Source organism: Balaenoptera physalus (genome assembly GCF_965194825.1).
Source record: "Balaenoptera physalus genome assembly, chromosome: 6".
In the NCBI taxonomy this organism is placed as follows: domain Eukaryota; kingdom Metazoa; phylum Chordata; class Mammalia; order Artiodactyla; family Balaenopteridae; genus Balaenoptera; species Balaenoptera physalus.
The window spans coordinates 58,678,120-58,699,855 of record NC_138885.1 but is presented as its reverse complement, the minus strand read 5'-3'; the positions used below and the strand labels follow the sequence as shown (position 1 = coordinate 58,699,855).

Here is a 21,736-nt window from a genome sequence, read left to right as displayed (position 1 = left end):
GGTGGATCAAAAAATATCTTGCTGTGATTTATGTCAAAGAGTGTTCTTCCTATGTTTTCCTCTAAGAGTTTTATAGTGTCCGGTCTTACATTTAGGTCTCTAATCTATTTTGAGTTTATTTTTGTGTATGGTGTTAGGGAGTGTTCTAATTTCATTCTTTTACATGTACCTGTCCAATTTTCCCAGCACCACTTATTGAAGACACTGTCTTTTCTCCATTGTATATCCTTGCCTCCTTTGTCATAGATTAGTTGACCATAGGTGCGTGGGCTTATCTCTGGGCCTTCTATCCTGTTCCATTGATCTATATTTCTGTTTTTGTGCCAGTACCATATTGTCTTGATTACTGTAGCTTTGTAGTATAGTCTGAAGTCAGGGAGTCTGATTCTTCCAGCTCCGTTTTTGTCCCTCAAGACTGCTTTGGCTATTTGGGGTCTTTCGTATCTCCATACAAATTTTAAGATTTTTTGTTCTAGTTCTGTAAAAAATGCCATTGGTAATTTGATAGGGATTGCATTGAATCTGTAGATTGCTTTGGGTAATATAGTCATTTTCACAATATTGATTCTTCCGATCCAAGAACATGGTATATCTCTCCATCTGTTGGTATCATCTTTAACTTCTTTCAACAGTGTCTTACAGTTTTCTGCATACATGTCTTTTGTCTCCCTAGGTAGGTTTATTCCTAGGTATTTTATTCTTTTTGTTGCAATAGTAAATGGGCGTATTTCCTTAATTTCTCTTTCAGGTTTTTCATCATTAGTGTATAGGAATGCAAGAGATTTCTGTGCATTAATTTTGTAGCCTGCAACCTTAACAAATTCATTGATTAGTTCTAGTAAGTTTTCTGGTGGCATCCTTAGGATTATCTATGTACAGTGTCATGTCATCTGCAAACAGTGACAGTTTTACTTCTTCTTTTCCAATTTGTATTCCTTTTATTTCTTTTTCTTCTCTGATTGCCGTGGCTAGGACTTCCAAAACTATGTTGAATAATAGTGGTGAGAGTGGACATCCTTGTCTCGTTCCTGATCTTAGAGGAGATGCTTTCAGTTTTTCACCATTGAGAATAATGTTTGCTGTGGGTTTGTCGTATATGGCCTTTATTATGTTGAGGTAGGTTCCCTCTATTCCCACTTTCTGGAGAGTTTTTATCATAAATGGGTGTTGAATTTTGTCAAAAGCTTTTTCTGCATCTATTGAGATGATCATATGGTTTTTATTCTTCAATTTGTTCATATGGTGTATCACATTGATTGATTTGCGTATACTGAAGAATCCTTGCATCCCTGGGATAAATCCCACTTGATCATGGTGTATGATCCTTTTAATGGGTTGTTGGATTCTGTTTGCTAGTATTTTGTTGAGGATTTTTGCATCTATATTCATCAGTGATATTGGTCTGTTATTTTCTTTATTTGTAGTATCTTTGTCTGGTTTTGGTATCAGGGTGATGGTGGCCTCATAGAATGAGTTTGGGAGTGTTCCTTCCTCTGCAATTTTTTGGAAGAGTTTGAGAAGGATGAGTGTTAGTTCTTCTCTAAATGTTTGATAGAAGTCACCTGTGAAGTCATCTGTCCTGGACTTTTGTTTGTTGGAAGATTTTTTTTTTTTTTTTTTTTTTTTAGAAATTCACGTTCTTTTTTATTTATTTATTTATGACTGTGTTGAGTCTTCGTTTCTGTGCGAGGGCTTTCTCTAGTTGCGGCAAGTGGGGACCACTCTTCATCGCGGTGCGCGGGCCTCTCACCATTGCGGCCTCTCTTGTTGCGGAGCACTGGCTCCAGACGCGCAGGCTCAGTAATTGTGGCTCACGGGCCCAGTTGCTCCGTGGCATGTGGGATCTTCCCAGACCAGGGCTCGAACCCGTGTCCCCTGCATTGGCAGGCAGATTCTCAACCACTGCGCCACCAGGGAAGCCCTGTTGGAAGATTTTTAATCAGAGTTTCTATTTCATTAATTGTGATTGGTCTGTTCATATTTTCTATTCCTAGTTCAGTCTTGGAAGGTTATACCTTTCTAAGAATTTGTCCATTTCTTCCAGGTTGTCCATTTTATTGGCATAGAGTTGCTTGTAGTAGTCTCTTAGGATGCTTTGTATTTCTGCGGTGTCTGTTGTAACTTCTCCTTTTTCATATCTAATTTTATTGACTTGAGTCCTCTCCCTCTTTTTCTTGATAAGTCTGGCTAATGGTTTATCAATTTTCTTTATCTTCTCAAAGAACCAGCTTTTAGTTTTATTGGTCTTTGCTATTGTTTTCTTTGTTTCTATTTCATTTATTTCTGCTCTGATATTTATGATTTCTTTCCTTCTGCTAACTTTGGGTTTTGTTTGTTCTTCTTTCTCTAGTTCCTTTAGGTGTAAGGTTAGATTGTTTGAGATTTTTCTTGTTTCCTGAGGTAGGCTTGTATTGTGATAAACTTTCCTCTTAGAACTGCTTTTGCTGCACCCCATAGCTTTTGGATCGTCGTATTTTCATTGTCATTTGTCTCTAGGTATTTTTTGATTTGCTCTTTGATTTCTTCAGTGATCTCTTGGTTATTTAGTAAAGTACTGCTTAGCCTCCATGTGTTTGTGTTTTTTACGTTTTTTTTCCCTGTAATTGATTTCTAATCTCATAGCGGTGTGGTCAGAAAAGATGCTTGATATGATTTCAGTTTTCTTAAATTTACTGAGGCTTGATTTGTGACCCAAGATGTGATCTATACTGGAGAATGTTCCGTGCACACTTGAGAAGAAAGTGTAATCTGCTGTTTTTGGAGGGAGCGTCCTAAAAATATCAATTAAATCTATCTGGTCTATTGTGTCATTTAAAGCTTGTGTTTCCTTAGTAACTTTCTGTTTGGATGATCTGTCCATTGGTGTAAGTGAGGTGTTAAAGTCCCCCACTATTTTTGTGTCACTGTCAATTTCCTCTTTTATAGCTGTTAGCAGTTGCCTTATGTATTGAGGTGCTCCTATGTTGGGTGCATATATAAAGTCTATTTTATCTGATCTGAGTATTGCTACTCCAGCTTTCTTTTGATTTCCATTTGCATGGAATATCTTTTTCCATCCCCTCACTTTCAGTCTGTATGTGTCCCTAGGTCTGAAGTGGGTCTCTTGGAGACAGCATATTTATGGCTCTTGTTTTTGTATCCATTCAGCAAGCCTGTGTCTTTTGGTTGGAGCATTTAATTCATTCACGTTTAAGGTACTTATCGATATGTATGTTCCTATGACCATTTTCTTAATTGTTTTGGGTTTGTTTTTGTAGGTCCTTTTCTTCTCTTGTGTTTCCCACTTAGAGAAGTTCCTTTAGCATTTGTTGTAGAGGTGGTTTGCTGGTGCTGAATTCTCTTAGCTTTTGCTTGTCTGTAAAGCTTTTGATTTCTCCATCGAATCTGAATGAGATCCTTGCTGGGTAGAGTAATCTTGGTTGTAGGTTCTTCCCTTTCATCACTTTAAATATGTCATGCCACTCCCTTCTGGCTTGCAGAATTTCTGCTGAGAAATCAGCTGGTAACCTTATGGGAGTTCCCTTGTATGATATTTGTCGTTTTTCCCTTGCTGTTTTCAATAATTTTTCTTTGTCTTTAATTTTTGCCAATTTGATTACTGTGTGTCTCGGCGTGTTTCTCCTTGGGTTTATCCTGTATGGGACTCTCTGTGCTTCCTGGACTTGGGTGGCTATTTCCCTTCCCATGTTCGCGAAGTTTTCGACTATAATCTCTTCAAATATTTTCTCTGGTCCTTTCTCTCTCTCTTCTCCTTCTGGGACCCCTGTCATGCGAATGTTGGTGTGTTTAATGTTGTCCCAGAGGTCTCTTAGGCTGTCTTCATTTCTTTTCATTATTTTTTCTTTATTCTGTTCCGCAGCAGTGAATTCCACCATTCTGTCTTCCAGGTCACTTATCCGTTCTTCTGCCTCAGTTATTCTGCTATTGATTCCTTCTAGTGTATTTTTCATTTCAGTTATTGTATTGTTCCTCTCTGTTTGTTCTTTAGTTCTTCTAGGTCTTTGTTAAACATTTCTTGCATCTTCTTGATCTTTGCCTTCATTCTTTTTCTGAGGTCCTGGATCATCTTCACTATCATTATTCTGAATTCTTTTTCTGGAAGGTTGCCTATCTCCACTTCATTTAGTTGTTTTTCTAGGGTTGTATCTTGTTCCTTCATCTGGTACATAGCCCTCTGCCTTTTCATCTTGTCTATCTTTCTGTGAATGTGGTTTTTGTTCCACAGGCTGCAGGATTGTAGTTATTCTTGCCTCTGCTGTCTGCCCTCTGGTGGATGAGGCTATCTAAGAGGCTTGTGCAGGTTTCCTGATGGTGGTGGGTAGAGCTGGGTGTTGCTCTGGTGGGCAGAGCTCAGTAAAATTTTAATCTGCTTGTCTGCTGATGGGTGGGGCTGGGTTCCCTCCCTGTTGGTTGTTTGGCCTGAGGCGACCCAACACTGGAGCCTACCTGGGCTCTTTGTTGGGTAATGGCAGACTCTGAGAGGGCTCATGCCAAGGAGTACTTCCCAGAACTTCTGCTGCCAGTGTCCTTGTCCTCACGGTAAGACACAGGCACCCCTGCGTCTACAGGAGACCCTCCAACACTAGCAGGTAAGTCTGGTTCAGTCTCCTATGGGGTCACTGCTCTTTCCCCTGGGTCCCAATGTGCACACTACTTTGTGTGTGCCCTCCAAGAGTGGACTCTGTGTTTCCCCCAGTCCTGTCGAAGTCCTGCAATCAAATCCCACTAGCCTTCACAGTCTGATTCTCTAGGAATTCCTCCTCCCGTTGCCGGATCCCCAAGTTGGGAAGCCTGACGTGGGGCTCAGAACCTTCACTCCAGTGGGTGGACTTCTGTGGTATACGTGCTCTCCAGTTTGTGAGTCACCTACCCAGCAGTTATGGGATTTGATTTGATTGTGATTGCGCCCCTCATCCCACCTCATTGTAGCTTCTCCTTTGCCTTTGGATATGTGGTATCTTTTTTGGTGAGTTCCAGTGTCTTCCTGTTGATGATTGTTCAGCAGTTAGTTGTGATTCCGGTGCTCTTGCAAGAGGGAGTGAGAGCACATCCTTGTACTCTGCCATCTTGAAGCAATCTCTCTTTGGGTTATTATAGCCTTAATCCTTTAACATAATGAGACTTGGTTGGGGGACGGTATTTATGACAGAACATCTAAATGGGGATGGTGATATATAAATGTAAAAAAATTATTTAATATTTTAAAAAGCCAGATTCTATAATAAGTAAGTTTTATCTCCATTACGAGATGAGTATAAGAGGTGATAACCTGCAGCTGCATTTGATCCTCTGGATTTTGCTTTTTATGTTTTTATGTTTTCTGAATTTTCAATAGAATAGTGCCGGAAATCTTCTTTGAAGGAATGGGAAATATGTCTTTTGCTTTCCCACTTACTCTAGTTTTAGCCAGCTTTATTTGAAGACATTTTTCTGCTTAAGATTACCAGGCTATTTTCCTAATGCTAGTAATTGCATTATTTAAATATTTGGTGTTATAGTTCTATGAAATTTTCTGCAAATATTGTATCCCTTATTTTTTCATTGTAGATTGGTATGCTGGGCTTTATTTGTGTGTAGCCAACAAAACCCCAACTAGACTGCTGCTTTTTTGGTGACTACACATATTACACTAGTCTTTTTGTGACACATTTGTCATAGCTGTTCAAATGCAGCTTGGTTTTTCCATTCTTTGTTTTATTTTCTTTTTTGATGTAATCCAAATTCAAATGATTTATGTTACTTTCATGTGAGGTTAAGATTGATAACAATTTGAAATATTGCCTGTTAAATTCTTTCCCCTTACACTCAAAATATGGTTGTTTGTTTTCAGTTAATTAGTAAATAGTTATCGAACACATTTCAAGATAAAAGAATTTGAGGCAATCGAATCTTGAGGACTGAGGAATGTGAAAGAGATTTGAGCTGATACAGAAAGAATGAGTAGGATATAAACAGGGAATGCCCTGCCAGTGGGAACTGTAGTGAAGGCAGAGGCAGTGCTGTGCAGAGGAAGGAGCAGAGACTTGGGGTCAGACATGTGGCAGCCACTCAAATCCTGAGACGTTTGCCATCTGTAAAATGGAAATAGAATTTGCTCTTTAGGTTATCCTCTTAGTTTCCTAAGTCTGCTGTAACAAATTACTGCTGGCTTAAACCAATAGAAATGTCGTCTTTTAACAGTTCTGGAGGTGAGAAGTCCAAAATTAATTTCACTGGGCTGAAATCAAGGTGTTGGCAGGGCCACACTCCTTCCAGGGGCTTTATGGAGAGGCTGTTCCTTGCCTCTTTCAGCTTCTGGTGGCTGCTATCATTCCTTGGCTTGGGGTCACATCACTTGAGTCTCTGCCTGTGTGGTCACATTGCCCTTTCCTCTTCTTTCTCTGTCAGATCTCCTTCTGTCTCCTAAAAGCATACTTGTGTTTGGATTTAGGGCCCACCTTTGTAATCCTGGATAATCTCCTCATCTTAATATCTTACAGTTAATGACATCTAAAAATGCTTTGCCATATAAGGTAACATTTACAGATTCCAGAGATTAGGACCTGATGTCTTTGGGGCCATATTCAGCTTACTGCAGATATTATAAGAATTAAATACAGTCATGAAAAAGGTCTCAGACTGAGATATGCAGAGATGTAACTTCCTTTATTTCTATAACTTGAATTAATTTCTAACTCTGAGTCTCCTGACCTCTTAATGGCAGACAGTTTAATCTTCTGTTACTGGTTTGCTTTACGGATTGTTATAGTCTTGTTGGGGTAAATAATCAATTCAGGTTATAGAAATGAGTTACATACAGGTTTAAGATACACTCAATTGAAAGTTAAGACCTACTTTCACTCTTCCAACACTCTGGTGGAGCATTTAAGTCCCAGGAAGGGTATTTGTCTAACTTCTATCCAACTCTTCTCTTCGTGTTCTAGAAACTCTTATTTCTCTCAAGCTTATTGCCTGTATCATAAAGCCCCCTAAATTCATGGTCTTCTCTTAGCCCTTCCACACTTCTTCTAGAGGACTTGGTTCTGCAGTGCTCTTTCCTCATACTTGGATGCTATGGACTCATCTTCCTCAACATTGCACTTAGCTGTTGCTTTTCTGCCATGTTAGATGCAGGGCTTCTACTTGAGGGTAGAAGCCTCCTAAGGCTACTCTTTGGTTTGAACCACACACCACCATTAAACTTCCCTGGGAGTTTATCAACATCAACTGCTTATCCTGAAAGGATCCTAGTTCCGGAAGGGGCAGGATTTAGGGTCACTGTGACCTAAACCATCCAGTTACTATCTAGCCCCCTCTCAGTCTCCACTCCACCCTTTCCTCCACTAACCCCTTAATTCCAGATCCTTTCCCAGAGGACAGAGGGTGCATCCCTGTATGAGTCAGTGGAGGATTGGCTGGCCATTATTCTCCCCAAGTGATCATATTTGTCAAAGATTGATAAAGTCTAATTTGAAGCTCAAAAGTAAAGAAAGTGCATCTCTGTCATTTTTTCCTCTGTGTATAGTTTATCTTCAGGGCAGAACATGTGTTGTTTCCTTAGTGGTAGAGATAGGTGATGGGTACAGTGAAACACAGGTTGGTAAAACAAATAAGCAGACATATTGCTTAATACCTTGCAATTTTCTCCCACTGTGGTTGCAATAAATACAGATACAGTGCGTAGCACATAGGATATTTAATAATGTGAACCTATGCTTCATAAGATTGAAAACATCAGCTGGGGTTGTGTGAGAAGTAAACAAAAGTAAGGATAATAAAGATTGTTAGGGATGCAACTTCCCACTCGATATCTCAGTGACTGCTGGATCTCCCCGCAAACTGCTTCTCTTACAGTCTTCTTAGCTCATTAATGGCCGTAGTCCTTCCAAATGCTTTAGCCAAGAATCTTGGTGTCTTCCTTCACTGCCCCCTCTCTTTCACTCCACATCCAATTTGTCAACAAATCCTGTTGGCTCTACCTTCAGAATACACACAGATTCTGTCTACTTCTTACATGCTGCCACTCTCATCCAGGCCACATCATCTCCCCTTGTTAATTGCAATATTCTGCTAGATGGTCTTCCTGTTTCTACCCTAAGCCTTTTGAAATCAGTTATCCACTCAGCATCCAGTGTGATCCAATGAAAACGTAAGTCAGCTCATAGTAGTCTTATGTTCAAAATGGATTCCTTTCCCTTATGCCCTCCTTTTTCCCTCCTCCCTGATCCATTTTTCTCTATAGTGTTTATTGCCACCTTTTAAGATTTACATGATTTACATGATTTATTGTCCATGTCTTCCCATTAGAATTGAAGCTCCATGAGGCAATGACTTCTGACTGTCTTGTTCACTACAAAATTCCAAGCCCCACAATGACTGTCTGACACATGGTAGGCCTTCAATAAATATTTGTTGAATGGATAGATGAATGAATAAGTTAAAACTGCCAGACTATATGGATTTATCTCACAACAAGTAGGAAGTGGACAAGTTTTTGAGCAGGGGTCACATTGATACAAATGTTTTATGAGGTTTCCTGTGATATCAGGGTCCAGGTTGGATTGGAAGAATGAGAAAAACAGAGGTTTGGAGATTAGTTAGGAAAAAGTGAAGGTCTAAATGGGAATGGTGATAGTGGGAATGGGTGGGGGGTTGTTGGTTGTGTGAGAGACACTCGGACGAAGAGTCTGATATCTGGGGTAACAACTGGAGGATATTGGAGTGGACATAGAGAAAGTTGTAATGGACATTGGAAAATTTAGGAAAAAACAGTTTGAGAGAGAAAAAGGAAGATACTTTGTTTCATTTTTTTACATTTTTTTACAAATTTTGGTAAAATGCATGTAACATAAAATTTACCATTTCATTCATTTTAAGGGTAAAGTTCACTGGCATTATGTACATTTATTTATATTTATATTGTTGTACAACCATCACCCCCATCCATCTCTAGAATATTTTTATCTTCTCATACTGAAACCCTGAACCCATTAAACAATAACTCCTCATTCTTCCCCCACCCCGGTCCTTGACAACCACCATTCTACTTTGTGTCTCTATGAATTTGTCTGCTCTAGGTACCTCATGTAAATGTAATCATATAATGTTTTTTCTTTTGTGTCTGTCTTATTTTACATAGTATAATATCTTTAAGGTTCATCCATGTTGTAACATGTGTCAGAGTTTCATTGCTTTTTAAGGCTAAATATTCCACTGAATGTCTTTACTACATTTTGTTTATCCATTCATTTGTTGATGGACATTAGGGTGTTTTTACTTTCTGGCTATTGTGAATGATGCTACAATGAACATTGATGTACAAGTATCTGTTCCAGTCCCTGCTTTCACTTCTTTTGGTTATGAACTCAGAAGTGGAATTGCTGGAATTGTTTAATATTTGGAGGGACCACCATACTGAACTTTGGTTTTAGACAGATTATGTTTGAAGTGGTGGAAAGTCTAGCAGTTAGGATTGGAGTGCAAGTGAAAGCAACTGTAGCTGGAGATTTCACTTCAGGGAACTTGACAGACATAATGGCTGAAGAGGGGAGAGTTAATTAGTTGAGAGAAGAGAAAAAAAAGAGTCCAGCCAAGGACTGCATCTTAGGTGGGAGAAGGAGCTACCAGAGCTAGTCAATGAGACCGAAAAAGAGCAATCTGAATTAGGAACAGAACCCAGGAGTGCTGATACACACTTAGCTCCAACTCATTCGTATTCATATATTCATTCAGCACTCTTACAAGAACTCCCTTTCAGATGAATAAGCTTCTATTTAAGTATGACATTACTTTCAAGGGTTTGGGTGCTGTAGGTCACAGATTACTCCTGAGTGTTGAATTCCTGAGACATAGAGACTTTTCAAAAAGGTCCTAGAAGCACCTAAAAAAGCAGAGGATTTCTATATTTCTTATTTGGCTGTTCTCCATTTCTTATTTTGCATTAGTAATTTCACAGTCACTTTTCTTTAACCTTTTATTGAAGTATGACATACCTTAACATAAGTGAACAAAGATGGACGACTTGGTGAATTCTCAGATATTGTTTCTACCTGAGTATCCAACACCCAGATTAAGAAACAGAATATTTCTCACCCCCAGTGGTTCCCTCATGCCCCTGCTCACTCACCCACTATCCCTATTATCTTGATTTCTAACACCATAGATTTATTGTATCTGTGTTGAACTTATATAAATGGAATCATGTAGTATGTACTCTTTGTGTCTGACTTCTTTCATTTAATATTATGTTTGTGGAATTCATCCATGCAGTTTTGTGTTACTGTAGTATATATTCTATTGTGTCCTTTACACAGTTTATTTATTCATTCTCACGTTGATAGGCATTTGGGTAGTTTCCAGTTGGGGCTATTATGAATAGTACCGCTATGAACATCACAGTTTCTTATTAAAATAGGAAATTTGCATGTTATGTTCACCTCTTTAAAGTTGCCATTGCTTTTTTCATTTAAGTGCCTTTCCTCTTAAGTGCCTTCCCACCCTGCCTAATTATCTTCATTGGTAATACAAACTACATTTGCCTGAACATTAGTTTTGAAAGTAAAAAGTGCCACAAGAAATTAGGTTTCTTAAAAAATTGTATGTCCTTGCATTAAAATTTTCTTTTTAAAGCATTTATTTCAGTTTTTCTCAACTATCCAGATTATGTGTCTTAAACGCATAGTGAACCTGTCAAATTTTTTCAGCTGTTAATGGGATGAATTGTTCAACCTTGAGGCAGATATTTTAATTTTGGCACCATGATGAGTTGGAGAAAAAGAATAGTTCCCATATTCTTAATGCAGTTTTGTTATCAAACTTATAATTTACATAGCAATAAAAGGAGATTGAGAATTAGTAAAAAGTGCATTGTGATATTTTATGTCATTTTTCTCTTCCGGTTACAGTCTGCTTTGGTATAAAAATCAACATTACTAATTCAAAATTAATGAAAATTTTATCAATCTGATTATTCCAGAATTGAGTTGAAATTTTCTATGTTTAATAAGATACGTACATAATATATTTTATATATTTGTATGGATATATATGTCCATATGTTTATTTGTCTACCTACCTGTCTATCTATCCATCCATCCATCCATCTATCTATCTGTTGACGTGCTCACTGGAACATTCTTTACAGAAAGAACAATAGAAGACCACGAGCTGGTGATTGAAGTGCTATCTAACTGGGGAATGGAAGAAGAAAATAAGCTATACTTTAGAAAAAATTATGCCAAATATGAATTCTTTAAAAACCCAATGGTAAGTGAAATCCCCATTAATAGTTATGGGAAATGAATGAGTTTAGTTAAATTTTATTTTATTTTATGTGAAGAAAAATGTCACTATGGATAAAATACAAGTCCCTATTTGGTAAACTGTAGGTAAGAATTCTGACCCTTTAAAATTATAGTCACACTTCTTCTTACTCTAACAATGATTAGCCAACATCGTCACAGAAGTTCATATACGTGGTTTTGGGGAACTATTGCTTCTTTTCTTGCTTTTTAAGAAAAACAACTACATTTGATTTGGGAAATTATTAGATATCTCTAAGCAGGTTCCAAAATATTATGGTTTAACTCTTTTCACATAATTTAGGAAATTAAATAAGAAAAATTCTAAAGGAAAAACAGATTGATGCTTGTTGGGAGTGTTGAAACTTAGCCAAAAGTTTAGATTGACGTGCATCTGGCTGTTCCAAACTATTTTGTTTTCAGTGCAATAATTGAGCTAAGTAGAAATGAGATAAAGACCAGTGCATTATCTAGTAAATACTCCTTTCATTATAGTTCTTTTTAAAAGAAAGTAAATGTATGTCACATTCTAATGAAGACTAGTGATCTAGAGAAGTCAGAATAGCCTCTGGGCTCATTATTTTAAATTGTTTTTGACTCTGCAGCTGTAGCATATTTTTACACTAAGTTTTGGATAATTGGATTGAAATGATACTTTATGAAAAATATATGATACACAACATAATAGAATATTTTCAAACCCTGAAAGACCTCTTACGCTCTCTTTTATTTAAACTTATTAATAGAAACATAGTGGGATGGTCTTTGATAAAGAAAATACGAGTCCTAATAAAAATTAAATAGAATTAGAATTTGAAAGGAAACTGTTTTCTTATTATGAATCTTTATTAAAAGCAAGAATTTAAAAGTCATAGTTAAAGACATAGGGTTTAGTGCTCAGTTTCAGTTTTGTTTTTTTTTTTTTTAGTTTAAACAAGGCTGTAAATTCATTTTGTAGACTTAGAGTAGTGGTTCTCAACTGGGGGGTGATGTGGTAATGTCTGGAGACATTTTTGGTTGTCATACTGGGTGGATGGGGGTGCTGCTAGTGGGTGGAGGCCAGGAATGCCCTAAATGTCCTGCAATGCACAGGACAGTCCCCCCAACACAGCGTTATTAGACCAACATTAATAGAACTACGCTTCAAAAACCCTGTCCTAAAGGAAGTATAGTGGCATATATTTTCCCAAACTTGCCTGATCATAAAAACTCCCTGGGGAAGGGGATAGTGCTTGTTAAAAATACAGGATCCAGGTCCTACCCTGACCTACTGAATCAGACACTCCAGGAAAGAGGCCTGGGAATTCCTATTTTTAAACAGCTTTCCTGGGTGAATTTTATGATTAAACAGGTTTGGAAAGATCGAAGGTGGAAAAGACTGTCATTTTAGCTCCCTGGCCCTCTAGTTTAACTCCTTGTTCCTCTACTCTACGGGCTGTGACCTTGGGTATATATATCCTTTACTTCTATGAGCCTTGACTTTATGAAATGGAGCTGATAGTCCTTCAGTACCTGCTAGAGTGGTTGCAGGACTCAGGGAAGACGTACGGGAGCTAGCACACTGTCAGCCTGAGGGCAGTGTTTGTAACTGGAGGTACGTGGATCTCTGTGTATCAGCACCATCTGAGGGTGTTTGGCTAGTCTTTGGGCCCTGCTCCTACCTTCTCTCTCATTAAGATACCTGCGGGTAGAGTCAGGGACTGGCATTTTTAAAAGTGCTTTGGGTGAATTTTCAACACACTGATTTAAAGAGCTTTTGCTTTAGATTACTGTGTTGGTCATAGTTCGATCTTTTTTGCAATGGCTTTGGGATAATATAACATGTATCTTTTCGTCAGTATTTTTTTCCAGAGCATATGGTGTCTTTTGCAACTGAAACCAATGGTGAAATATCCCCCACACAGATTTTGCAGGTAAAATATATTTTTTCACTAAAATATGTAAGTACTAAATAATGAAGGGAAACTGTAAGGTCCTTATTTACTTATTTATTTATATTTCTAATTTTATAAGTAGATATACTCATTTATCTTGCATTTCCATGCCTATTTTTTTTTACTTCATGAGAGTTGACAATATTCTTTTTTTAAATTGAAGTATAGTTGATTTACAATGTTGTGTTAGTTTCAGGTATACTGCAAAGTGATAAAGTTATACACACATATAGAGTTATTTTTTTTCAGATTCTTTTCCCTTATAGGTTATTACAAAATATTGAGTATAGTTCTCTTAGCTATACAGTAGGTCCTTGTTGGTTATCTATTTTATATATAATAGTATGTATATATTAATCCCAAACTCTTAATTTATCCTCCCCCTTCCCCTTTGGTAACCATAAGTTTGTTTTCTATGTCTGTGGGTCTATTTCTGTTTTGTATATAAGTTCATTTGTATTTTTTTCCCTTAGATTCTAATATAAGCGATATCATATGATATTTGTCTTTCTCTGGCTGGCTTACTTCACTTAGTAGGATAATCTCTAGGTCCATCCATGTTGCTGAAAATGGCATTATTTCATTCGTTTTTTATGGCCAAGTAATATTCCGTTGTATAAATATACTACATCTTCTTTATCCATTCATCTGTCAATGGACATTTAGGTTGCTTCCATGTCTTGGCTATTGTAAATAGTGCTGCAATGAACACTGGGGTGCATGTGTCTTTTCCAGTTATGGTTTTCTCCAGATATATGCCCAGGAATGGGATTGCAGGATCATATGGTAGCTCTATTTTTAGTTTTCTGAGGAACCTCCATACTGTTCTCTATAGTGGCTGTACCAATTTACATTCCTACCAACAGTGTAGGAGGGTTCCTTTTTCTCCACACCCTCTCCAGCATTTATTATTTGTAGACTTTTTGATGATGGCCATTCTAACCAGTGTGAGGTGATGCCTCATTGTAGCTTTGACTTTCGCTTCTCTAATAATTAGTGATGTTGAGCATCTTTTCATGTGCCATCTGTATGTCTTCTTTGGAGAAATGTCTATTTAGTGAGGTCCATATTTATACACGTCCAGATTTTGGATGGTATGCCTTGAGTGGTTAATTTTTGCTGGAGATAAAGTTGGAAAAGAGAAGAAGAGGAAAGAAAAGAAAAGAGCACAATCTAGATAAAGAATTCTGTAAATCAATAAAGACCCCTAACTATATTATTCTTCCCAGTTTTGAACAACTGTCAAAGGATTTTAAGTGTTTAAAAAATGTGTATCATGAAAGGAAACTTGCAGAGTTTTGCTCTCTGATGTATTTAAAGATTATGTTAGTCTTCGAAAAAATCAAAATTTCCAGTAAACTATAGACATTTTACCAACAGATATTTAGTGTTAACTTTTATAATAAATGCTCTCAATCCTATTTGTGATAAAATATTTAGCAACTAGATGAAATATTATCTATGATGGAAACACTTGACTGAAACATGAAATAGCTGAATTAAGAATACTAGTTATTTAATTTAAAATTTCCTTAGTTTTGCATCTATTGAGCTCATTTCTTACAAACTGGCAATGGCTGTAGGTGACCATTTTCCAAGACATTTTCATTACAATTAAAAATTTCAGTTATTTTATATTTGATACTATACTTGTTAACAGGTTAATGGTGAGCAATGTCTTTATAATGGTTGCTGTTTGATCTAAACCCCAGGCATCCCCGAACCCACTCAATAGTCTCTGATCTTTAATGAAGAAAACTTTTAATAGTTCCAGTATAGATATTACTTTAAATATGTTGGTATTTGAATATACTGGTAAATATATTGGGTATCACAAATTTGTTTTCTATGGGCCTTTTATTTGTAGTAGGTTATATTTCATTTTTTGCTTCAAAATATTTTAGAAATATGATTAGCCTCAGGATTTCTCTAAAAGCTACTTATGTGCTACTAGGTTGTCACAGACACCCTGTAGAATGTTAGGGTGAATGGCAGCAGCGGCAGTGCCCCAGCACCCCTAGCTCTCACGCCTCTTTATACTTTGCCTTTGGATTATGACAGGGCGGTGGATTGGAGTTTTTCTTCTGCCTCCTTTCCCAAATTCTCCTATAATTTAGTTATATTATTTTAATGTTAAATTATAAAAACAAGAAAAGTCATAGCTTTGGAATCAGATAGTCCTGCACGTGCCCCTGACCTCTTCTCTCCACTGAGGCAATGTTTCCACTTTTTAAAACGTTCCTTCTTTTTCCAGTGTGACCTCTATGACTCCCTTTTTAAAATTTAATTGGTTTGGTTTAATAACTTGGAAAGCACTCAAACTAAAAAACCTACTTGCCTGCTTTGCATGTCAATTAATTAATATCTGTGGCTCATTAAATTAAAAGTTTTTTAATTAATTTATTTAAAAAACATTATCTACTCTCAGCATTTCCCCGAATAGCCTTTTAAAACTATGTTACGTTGTTTGAGCTAATATTTTCTCTTAGTTTCAGTTTTAACATTTTGCATTCGTTTATTCATAGGGATTTCCATTTTCTTCTTTTAGTGAGACACTAATGCATTTCCACTGTCTTATTAAGGATGCTGAGCACAGCCACTCAGAGCTATTCCTTTTCATTCTCAATTTCCTGACCAACACATGCCTGCTGTCTCAGTTAATTATCACTGGGTTACAAACTATTCTAAATCTTAATGGCTTAAGTACCCACTCATATTTTGTCAACAGTTTTGTAGGTTGGTATTTGGGAAGGGTTTAGCTGGATGGGTCTCTGAGGCAGATTGACTCCCAAAGGGATTGTGGATCCGCTTCTTCTAAGATAGCTTTTCACTACATGTGTCTGGTACTCCTTGGCCTCTCTCTCTCTCTCTCCACATGGTGTGTCATTCTCCAAGGCTTTTCCAGTTGCCTTGTGCTTCTCACCACATAGCCATCTCAGGGTAGTCACGTTTCTTATATGAAAGTTAGCTTCCAAGAGTTAAGGAGTGGAAGCCATCAAGCTAGTTAAGGGACTACAGTGAGAATGGCAGCCTGTCCCGCCATATCCTATTGGTCAGAGCAGTCACAAGCCTTGCCCAGATTCAAGGGGGTGGAGAAACTTCACCTCTTGGTTCAGTGGCAGGATCACATTTGCAGAAGAGCATGTGGAATGAAAGATATTGTTGCAGTTCTCTTTGGAAAACACAACCTGCCCATACCCACCCACAACTGAGAACCATAGAGGACAAAGAGATTGTTTACTTTACCTTCATCGAGGAGGTGAACTTGGCTCAATTTCTTTAATAATTGAATAATGGAAGTCAGGGTCATGGTCTTACATATACCATAATGAAGTTGAAGTTGATAGGTCAATCTATAATCTCAAGGAAAATCATAGGCAGGGATGAAAAGTATCAGGACTTAACTCTGTAGACAAAGTTCAGCTTTTCAAATGGACATTCAAATAGCTTGTAATGTTGGTGTTTGACTAAGTACTGATCACTTAGAATGTATATTTCGTGAGCATATTTTCATTTGGAACTTGCCTCAGGTTTTCACAAGACTGATTTATTTTCTGTTATATATATCGCTATTTCTGTAATGGTGTATAAGTGCTTTCAATACTGTTTGATTTTGCACATTTCTATTTGAAATATAAAACTATAATATCATTGATTCAGAAACTGTATGAGAGTATCTGATTTTTCTTCCAGATATTTCTGAGTTCAAGCACATATCCTGAAATCCATGGCTTCTTACATGCAAAAGAACAGGGAAAGAAGTCCTGGAAAAAGATTTACTTCCTTTTAAGAAGATCCGGTTTATATTTTTCTACTAAAGGGACATCAAAGGTAAATTGGAATATCAGTGATGTGCTATGAATTATATGGAAGTTGTAAGCTAAAATGGGTTTTACTTTGTTTTATTCATTATCTTATTGCATGATGTCAATAGTTGGTAATTTTTTTTAGATTCCAAACATTTGCCATAATCCATTTAAAAACTAATTATTCAGCTTTATTTCCCACTAGTTTCAATATACATCCTTTGATACCATCTGGATGCTCTTGTTTCAGTACCACATTCCTTGCCCATTTCTCCCCCACTCTGAATCTACCCCCATTCTCCTTATCAAGGCTGGGATTTTGAAGCCCGACAGAGTTCACATCTTTTCTTTTTACCCAGGTCATAGTACTGACCTTGCCCACCTCTGAACTTCTGTTGATGCAGTTAGTAACACTCAGCTGAGTCTGTAACTGCTTATTAATTCCTTTGTGTGTGTTAGTTTTGTCTCCTCACCTAGATTATAAATTCCTAGAGGAAGTTATCATGTTATGATCAGGGATGGATGTATGTGTGTGCTTGCTTATGTATACCTATGTATACAGTTACATAGACATACCTGTGCAGATGTTCATACACACATACATAATCACTTATGAATGTAATTCCCTTAGCACTAGCACTATGTAGTCTGTTTCTGTGTAGTCTAGTTGTTGCCTACTATGCCATATGCCTGTGTTTTATGTCTTGATATTTTATGCAATGCATCGATTTCCTTCAAGTAAAACTACTTTTGAGAGTTTTCATGAGAGTTTAATTCTATGTTCATGCATCTGTTTTGTCAGTGACAACACTGTTGCTTCTTTATGGGTAATCTGTCATTTTTCTTTGGCTCTTTTTCAAATTTTATTATCATCATTGGTATTTAGTCATTTTCCTGCCGTATTTCTAGGTATGTTCAAATATATTCTGCTATACATATCTTGCTTGATTCTTTTTTTTTTTAAATTAATTTATTTATTTATGGCTGTGTTGGGTCTTCGTTTCTTGTGCGAGGACTTTCTCTAGTTGTGGCAAGCGGGGGCCACTCTTCATCGCGGTGCGTGGGCCTCTCACTCTTGCGGCCTCTGTTATTGCGGAGCACAGGCTCCAGACGCGCAGGCTCAGTAATTGTGGCTCACGGGCCCAGTTGCTCTGCGGCCTGTGGAATCTTCCCAGACCAGGGCTCGAACCCGTGTCCCCTGCATTAGCAGGCAGATTCTCAACCACTGCACCACCAGGGAAGCCCTTGATTCTTAACATACACATTCAGTCTGCAAATTCATATTTTTCTTTTATGCTGAAAATGTTCATTATTTATTTCTCATTCTCAATATTTGATCCTTTAAATTTTTAGTAGGATTTTCTGTCTTGGCTAGTCATGGCCCTAGGTCTCCCTTTGCTTGTGGCTGCCTAACTCCAGTCTCTGCCTCTGTCTTCACACAGCCTTCTCCTTTCTTTGTGTGTCTCTGATAAGGACACTTGTCATGGATTTAGAGCCCACCCAGATAATCTAGGAAGATGTCATCTCTAGATCCTTAGCTTAATTACATCTGCAAAGGCCCCTTTGCAAAACAGGTCACATTCACAGTTTCTTCAGGTTAGGACATGGACAGATCTTTTAATTTTGAGTGAGAGAGTGAAATGATCATGTTGTTAGAAGATGAGTATGGCCATAGGGAGCTTAAAAAATCAACTAGAGAGACAGAGAAATGGAGAGGGGAAGGGAGCAGGGGGGAAGGGACAAGTGGGCAGGAAGGGAGAGAGATTGATTGATTGAGTTGAGGCACAGATGCTAATTAGTGCTAACTAGATGATCATTTCAGTAATCAAGGGTGGAGTCCATGGGATCTAACCTAGGATGAGCAGTGGAGAGAGAAGAAGGGGATGGATGTAAGATTAAATGACAAATGGTCAGATTTTGTTGACTGGTTGATATGAAAGAAGAGGAAGCACTTAATGTTCTTAGAGAAAGACATAAGGAAAATAAAGAAATAGAAAATGATAGAATAAACAGGAATAGGAGATTTGAAGAAATCAAATCTTAGAAGAAAGATACTGATCTTAGTTCTAGATATATCGTGTTGATGGTGAAGTATCCAAATGGAAATGCCCAGATCACAGCTAATGATAGAGACTAGATATTTGGGCAGTGGTATAGAGATATGGAGTTGCAAAGGAGTGATACTTTCCATATTTACCCCAACTGTTCTTACATAGTTTCCTCCCTTCCCTGATATACAGTTTTCCTTTGCTGCTATTCACACGGGTGTGCACACACATGTGCAAGTGTGTGTGTGTGTGTGTGTTTTAGGTTTAAGTGGTGGAATACTTCATGGAAAAGGCCTCTACTTATTTAGTAATCAATTCCTTTACAGAAATCTTTTATTTTTAAGTATATATAGTTTGACTACTAGTGTTCTATCATATAGATGCATTTAATTTTTCTTGAGGATTTAAACCTAGTTTTCAAATTTTTATATTATAGATAATGTTAGGATGAATAATTACCCACTTTTGTAATTAAGGTTTTAGACTTTTTCTTAACCTTTGTAATGAAGTTTCTCTTTTCCCAGTTTTCCTCATGTATGAAGTAATATACGAAGGTGGTTTTAAACAAATGTGTGCTGGATCATCTTTTTACTTTTAGCATCAGAGAAAATTGGCTTCTAAATCCAGTAATCACATTTCTTTGACTTTCTTCCCAGTGATTCTTCACTGGAAGATATGACAATATCTCCTTAATTCCTGAATTCCTAATTCTTTAACAGGTTTCGCATGAAAATCCACAGCCCATTGTCTTTTTACTTCACCCTCCACCTCCTTTCCTTTCCCACCTATTACAAAACAAGACAGCTCCTATTCCATCTACTGAAGCCATGCTCTTATCCCTGCAATGGTTCCCCCTTGGCTGGGCAACATTATAGGCATCAAACCTCTGTTCTCAGGTCATGCCTCAGCTCTCCTCAACATGGTGTCTAACTTTGCTGTGCATCGTACATAATAGTGTTCTCTCTAGCCTGTGCTGAATGAGCGTGTGTTCCATAGTCTATATATATGAAAATGATCTTACATTCCCCCTTAAAAACGAAATTCAAGATATTAGATAAACTCAAGGATTATGACCTCTATAAAAATCATGTAGGTTATCTAATGTCTAATATGACATTTCTACCTGGCAAAGTGACCATTTCCTGCCCTTTTTCTATGAGAAGGGTCTTGATTTATTTTACTTTCTAAAGATGTAGGCTGCATGGGACTTAGATAAACACTTACGCAAGCCTTGGAGGTGTGGCCATGACTTACAGAGAAACATCTAAGTACCCTGCTCTCCAACTTCCCCCTTATATACACGTTTGCATGCTTTCCTTTCGCTAACCATGCCAGCTCAGCCTTAGTCTTGTACTGTCATAAGCCTTGATGTGTCTGCAGTAATGGAACAAAAATCAGTCAAGAGAAGAAACTCATCATGTCTCTTATGTCCTTCCAGTATTTCTTAAGCTGCCTTTTTCTCACATCCAAATGACTCAGCTACATTGACTTCTACAGTATCAGTGGGCAGGGATGGTTTTATTCCATCTTCATAGAAATCAGACATTTTTACTAGCAAATCAGTTTCTATCAAGGAATAAAGTTTTAAAGGCCTTGCCAACAAGAGTACTTTTCTCCCTCCTCCTCCCTTGTTCCAAGGGCCCTAGGCTGGGTCTCTTTTTTTTTTTTTTTTTTTTTTTTAAATTAATTAATTAATTAATTAATTTATGGATGTGTTGGGTCTTCGTTTCTGTGCGAGGGCTTTCTCTAGTTGTGGCAAGCGGGGGCCACTCTTCATCGCGGTGCGCGGGCCTCTCGCTATCGCGGCCTCTCCTGTTGCGGAGCACAGGCTCCAGACGCGCAGGCTCAGTAGTTGTGGCTCACGGGCCCCGTCGCTCCACGGCATGTGGGATCTTCCCAGACTAGGGCTCGAACCCGTGTCCCCTGCATTGACAGGCAGACTCCCAACCACTGCGCCACCAGGGAAGCCCTGGGTCTCTTTTAATTTTCTTTTCTGACTCATTCTCCCATGGAGTTGGGAACTTTAGTCATCCATTAGATCAAAACGCCTAAAGAATAGTGACACACAGAGAAACAGTTGCATACACAGAAGCTCTTGCTCTACTAATCATCACTGATGGAATAGCCAGCCTACTGGCCGATGACTGAAATTGTTTTGGATTTGGATTTGAATGGGTTGCTCAAATTGCTGAATGTTCCGCTTTATCTTTTTGTTTTAAGAGCACTGCTTCTCAAATTTCAGTGCATATGAATCACCTGGGTTCTTGTTAAAATGCAGATTTTTGATTTTGAATCAGCAGATCTGGGGTGGGCCCTGAGATTTTGCATTTCTAATAAGCTCCCAGGTGATGCTGATACTGCTGGTCTGGGACCACACGACTAGTAGCAAGGTTTTAAAGAACCAATGTGTTGTGGTCAGTTTTGATTACACATTCAACCCCAGAATTAAGCATTTCTCCAAGTTATTAACCTATCACAGAATAATATGACCCAGTGATTTCCCATGACCAGCTCTAAATCTTATGGATTTCCCAGAGAAGAAATAGCTCTTCATGATTCCACTTTGCCTTGAAAATCAGACACATTCCATTGCCAGATAATTTCCCTGAATTTATCTGTACAGGCTTCCTTCCTTTTGTAAAGGAAGGTGGTCATGCCGCCTGTTTCAT

General features: G+C 37.8%; 1 protein-coding gene across 9 annotated transcripts in view; it reads left to right on the top strand.

Annotated features, from left to right (window-relative positions):
* The window catches only part of GRB14 (growth factor receptor bound protein 14), a 180,762-nt gene that overhangs the window by 142,733 nt on the left and 16,293 nt on the right, over positions 1-21,736 (top strand). For 8 of the 9 annotated variants that reach the window (XM_082465051.1, XM_082465049.1, XM_082465050.1 and 5 more), the window contains 3 exons: positions 11,123-11,244; positions 13,118-13,192; positions 16,907-17,044. In XM_082465051.1, the coding sequence (XP_082321177.1) occupies positions 11,123-11,244; positions 13,118-13,192; positions 16,907-17,044 (335 nt within the window). The remainder of the gene's footprint in view (positions 1-11,122; positions 11,245-13,117; positions 13,193-16,906; positions 17,045-21,736) is intronic. The other variant, XM_082465048.1, reaches the window with a different exon arrangement.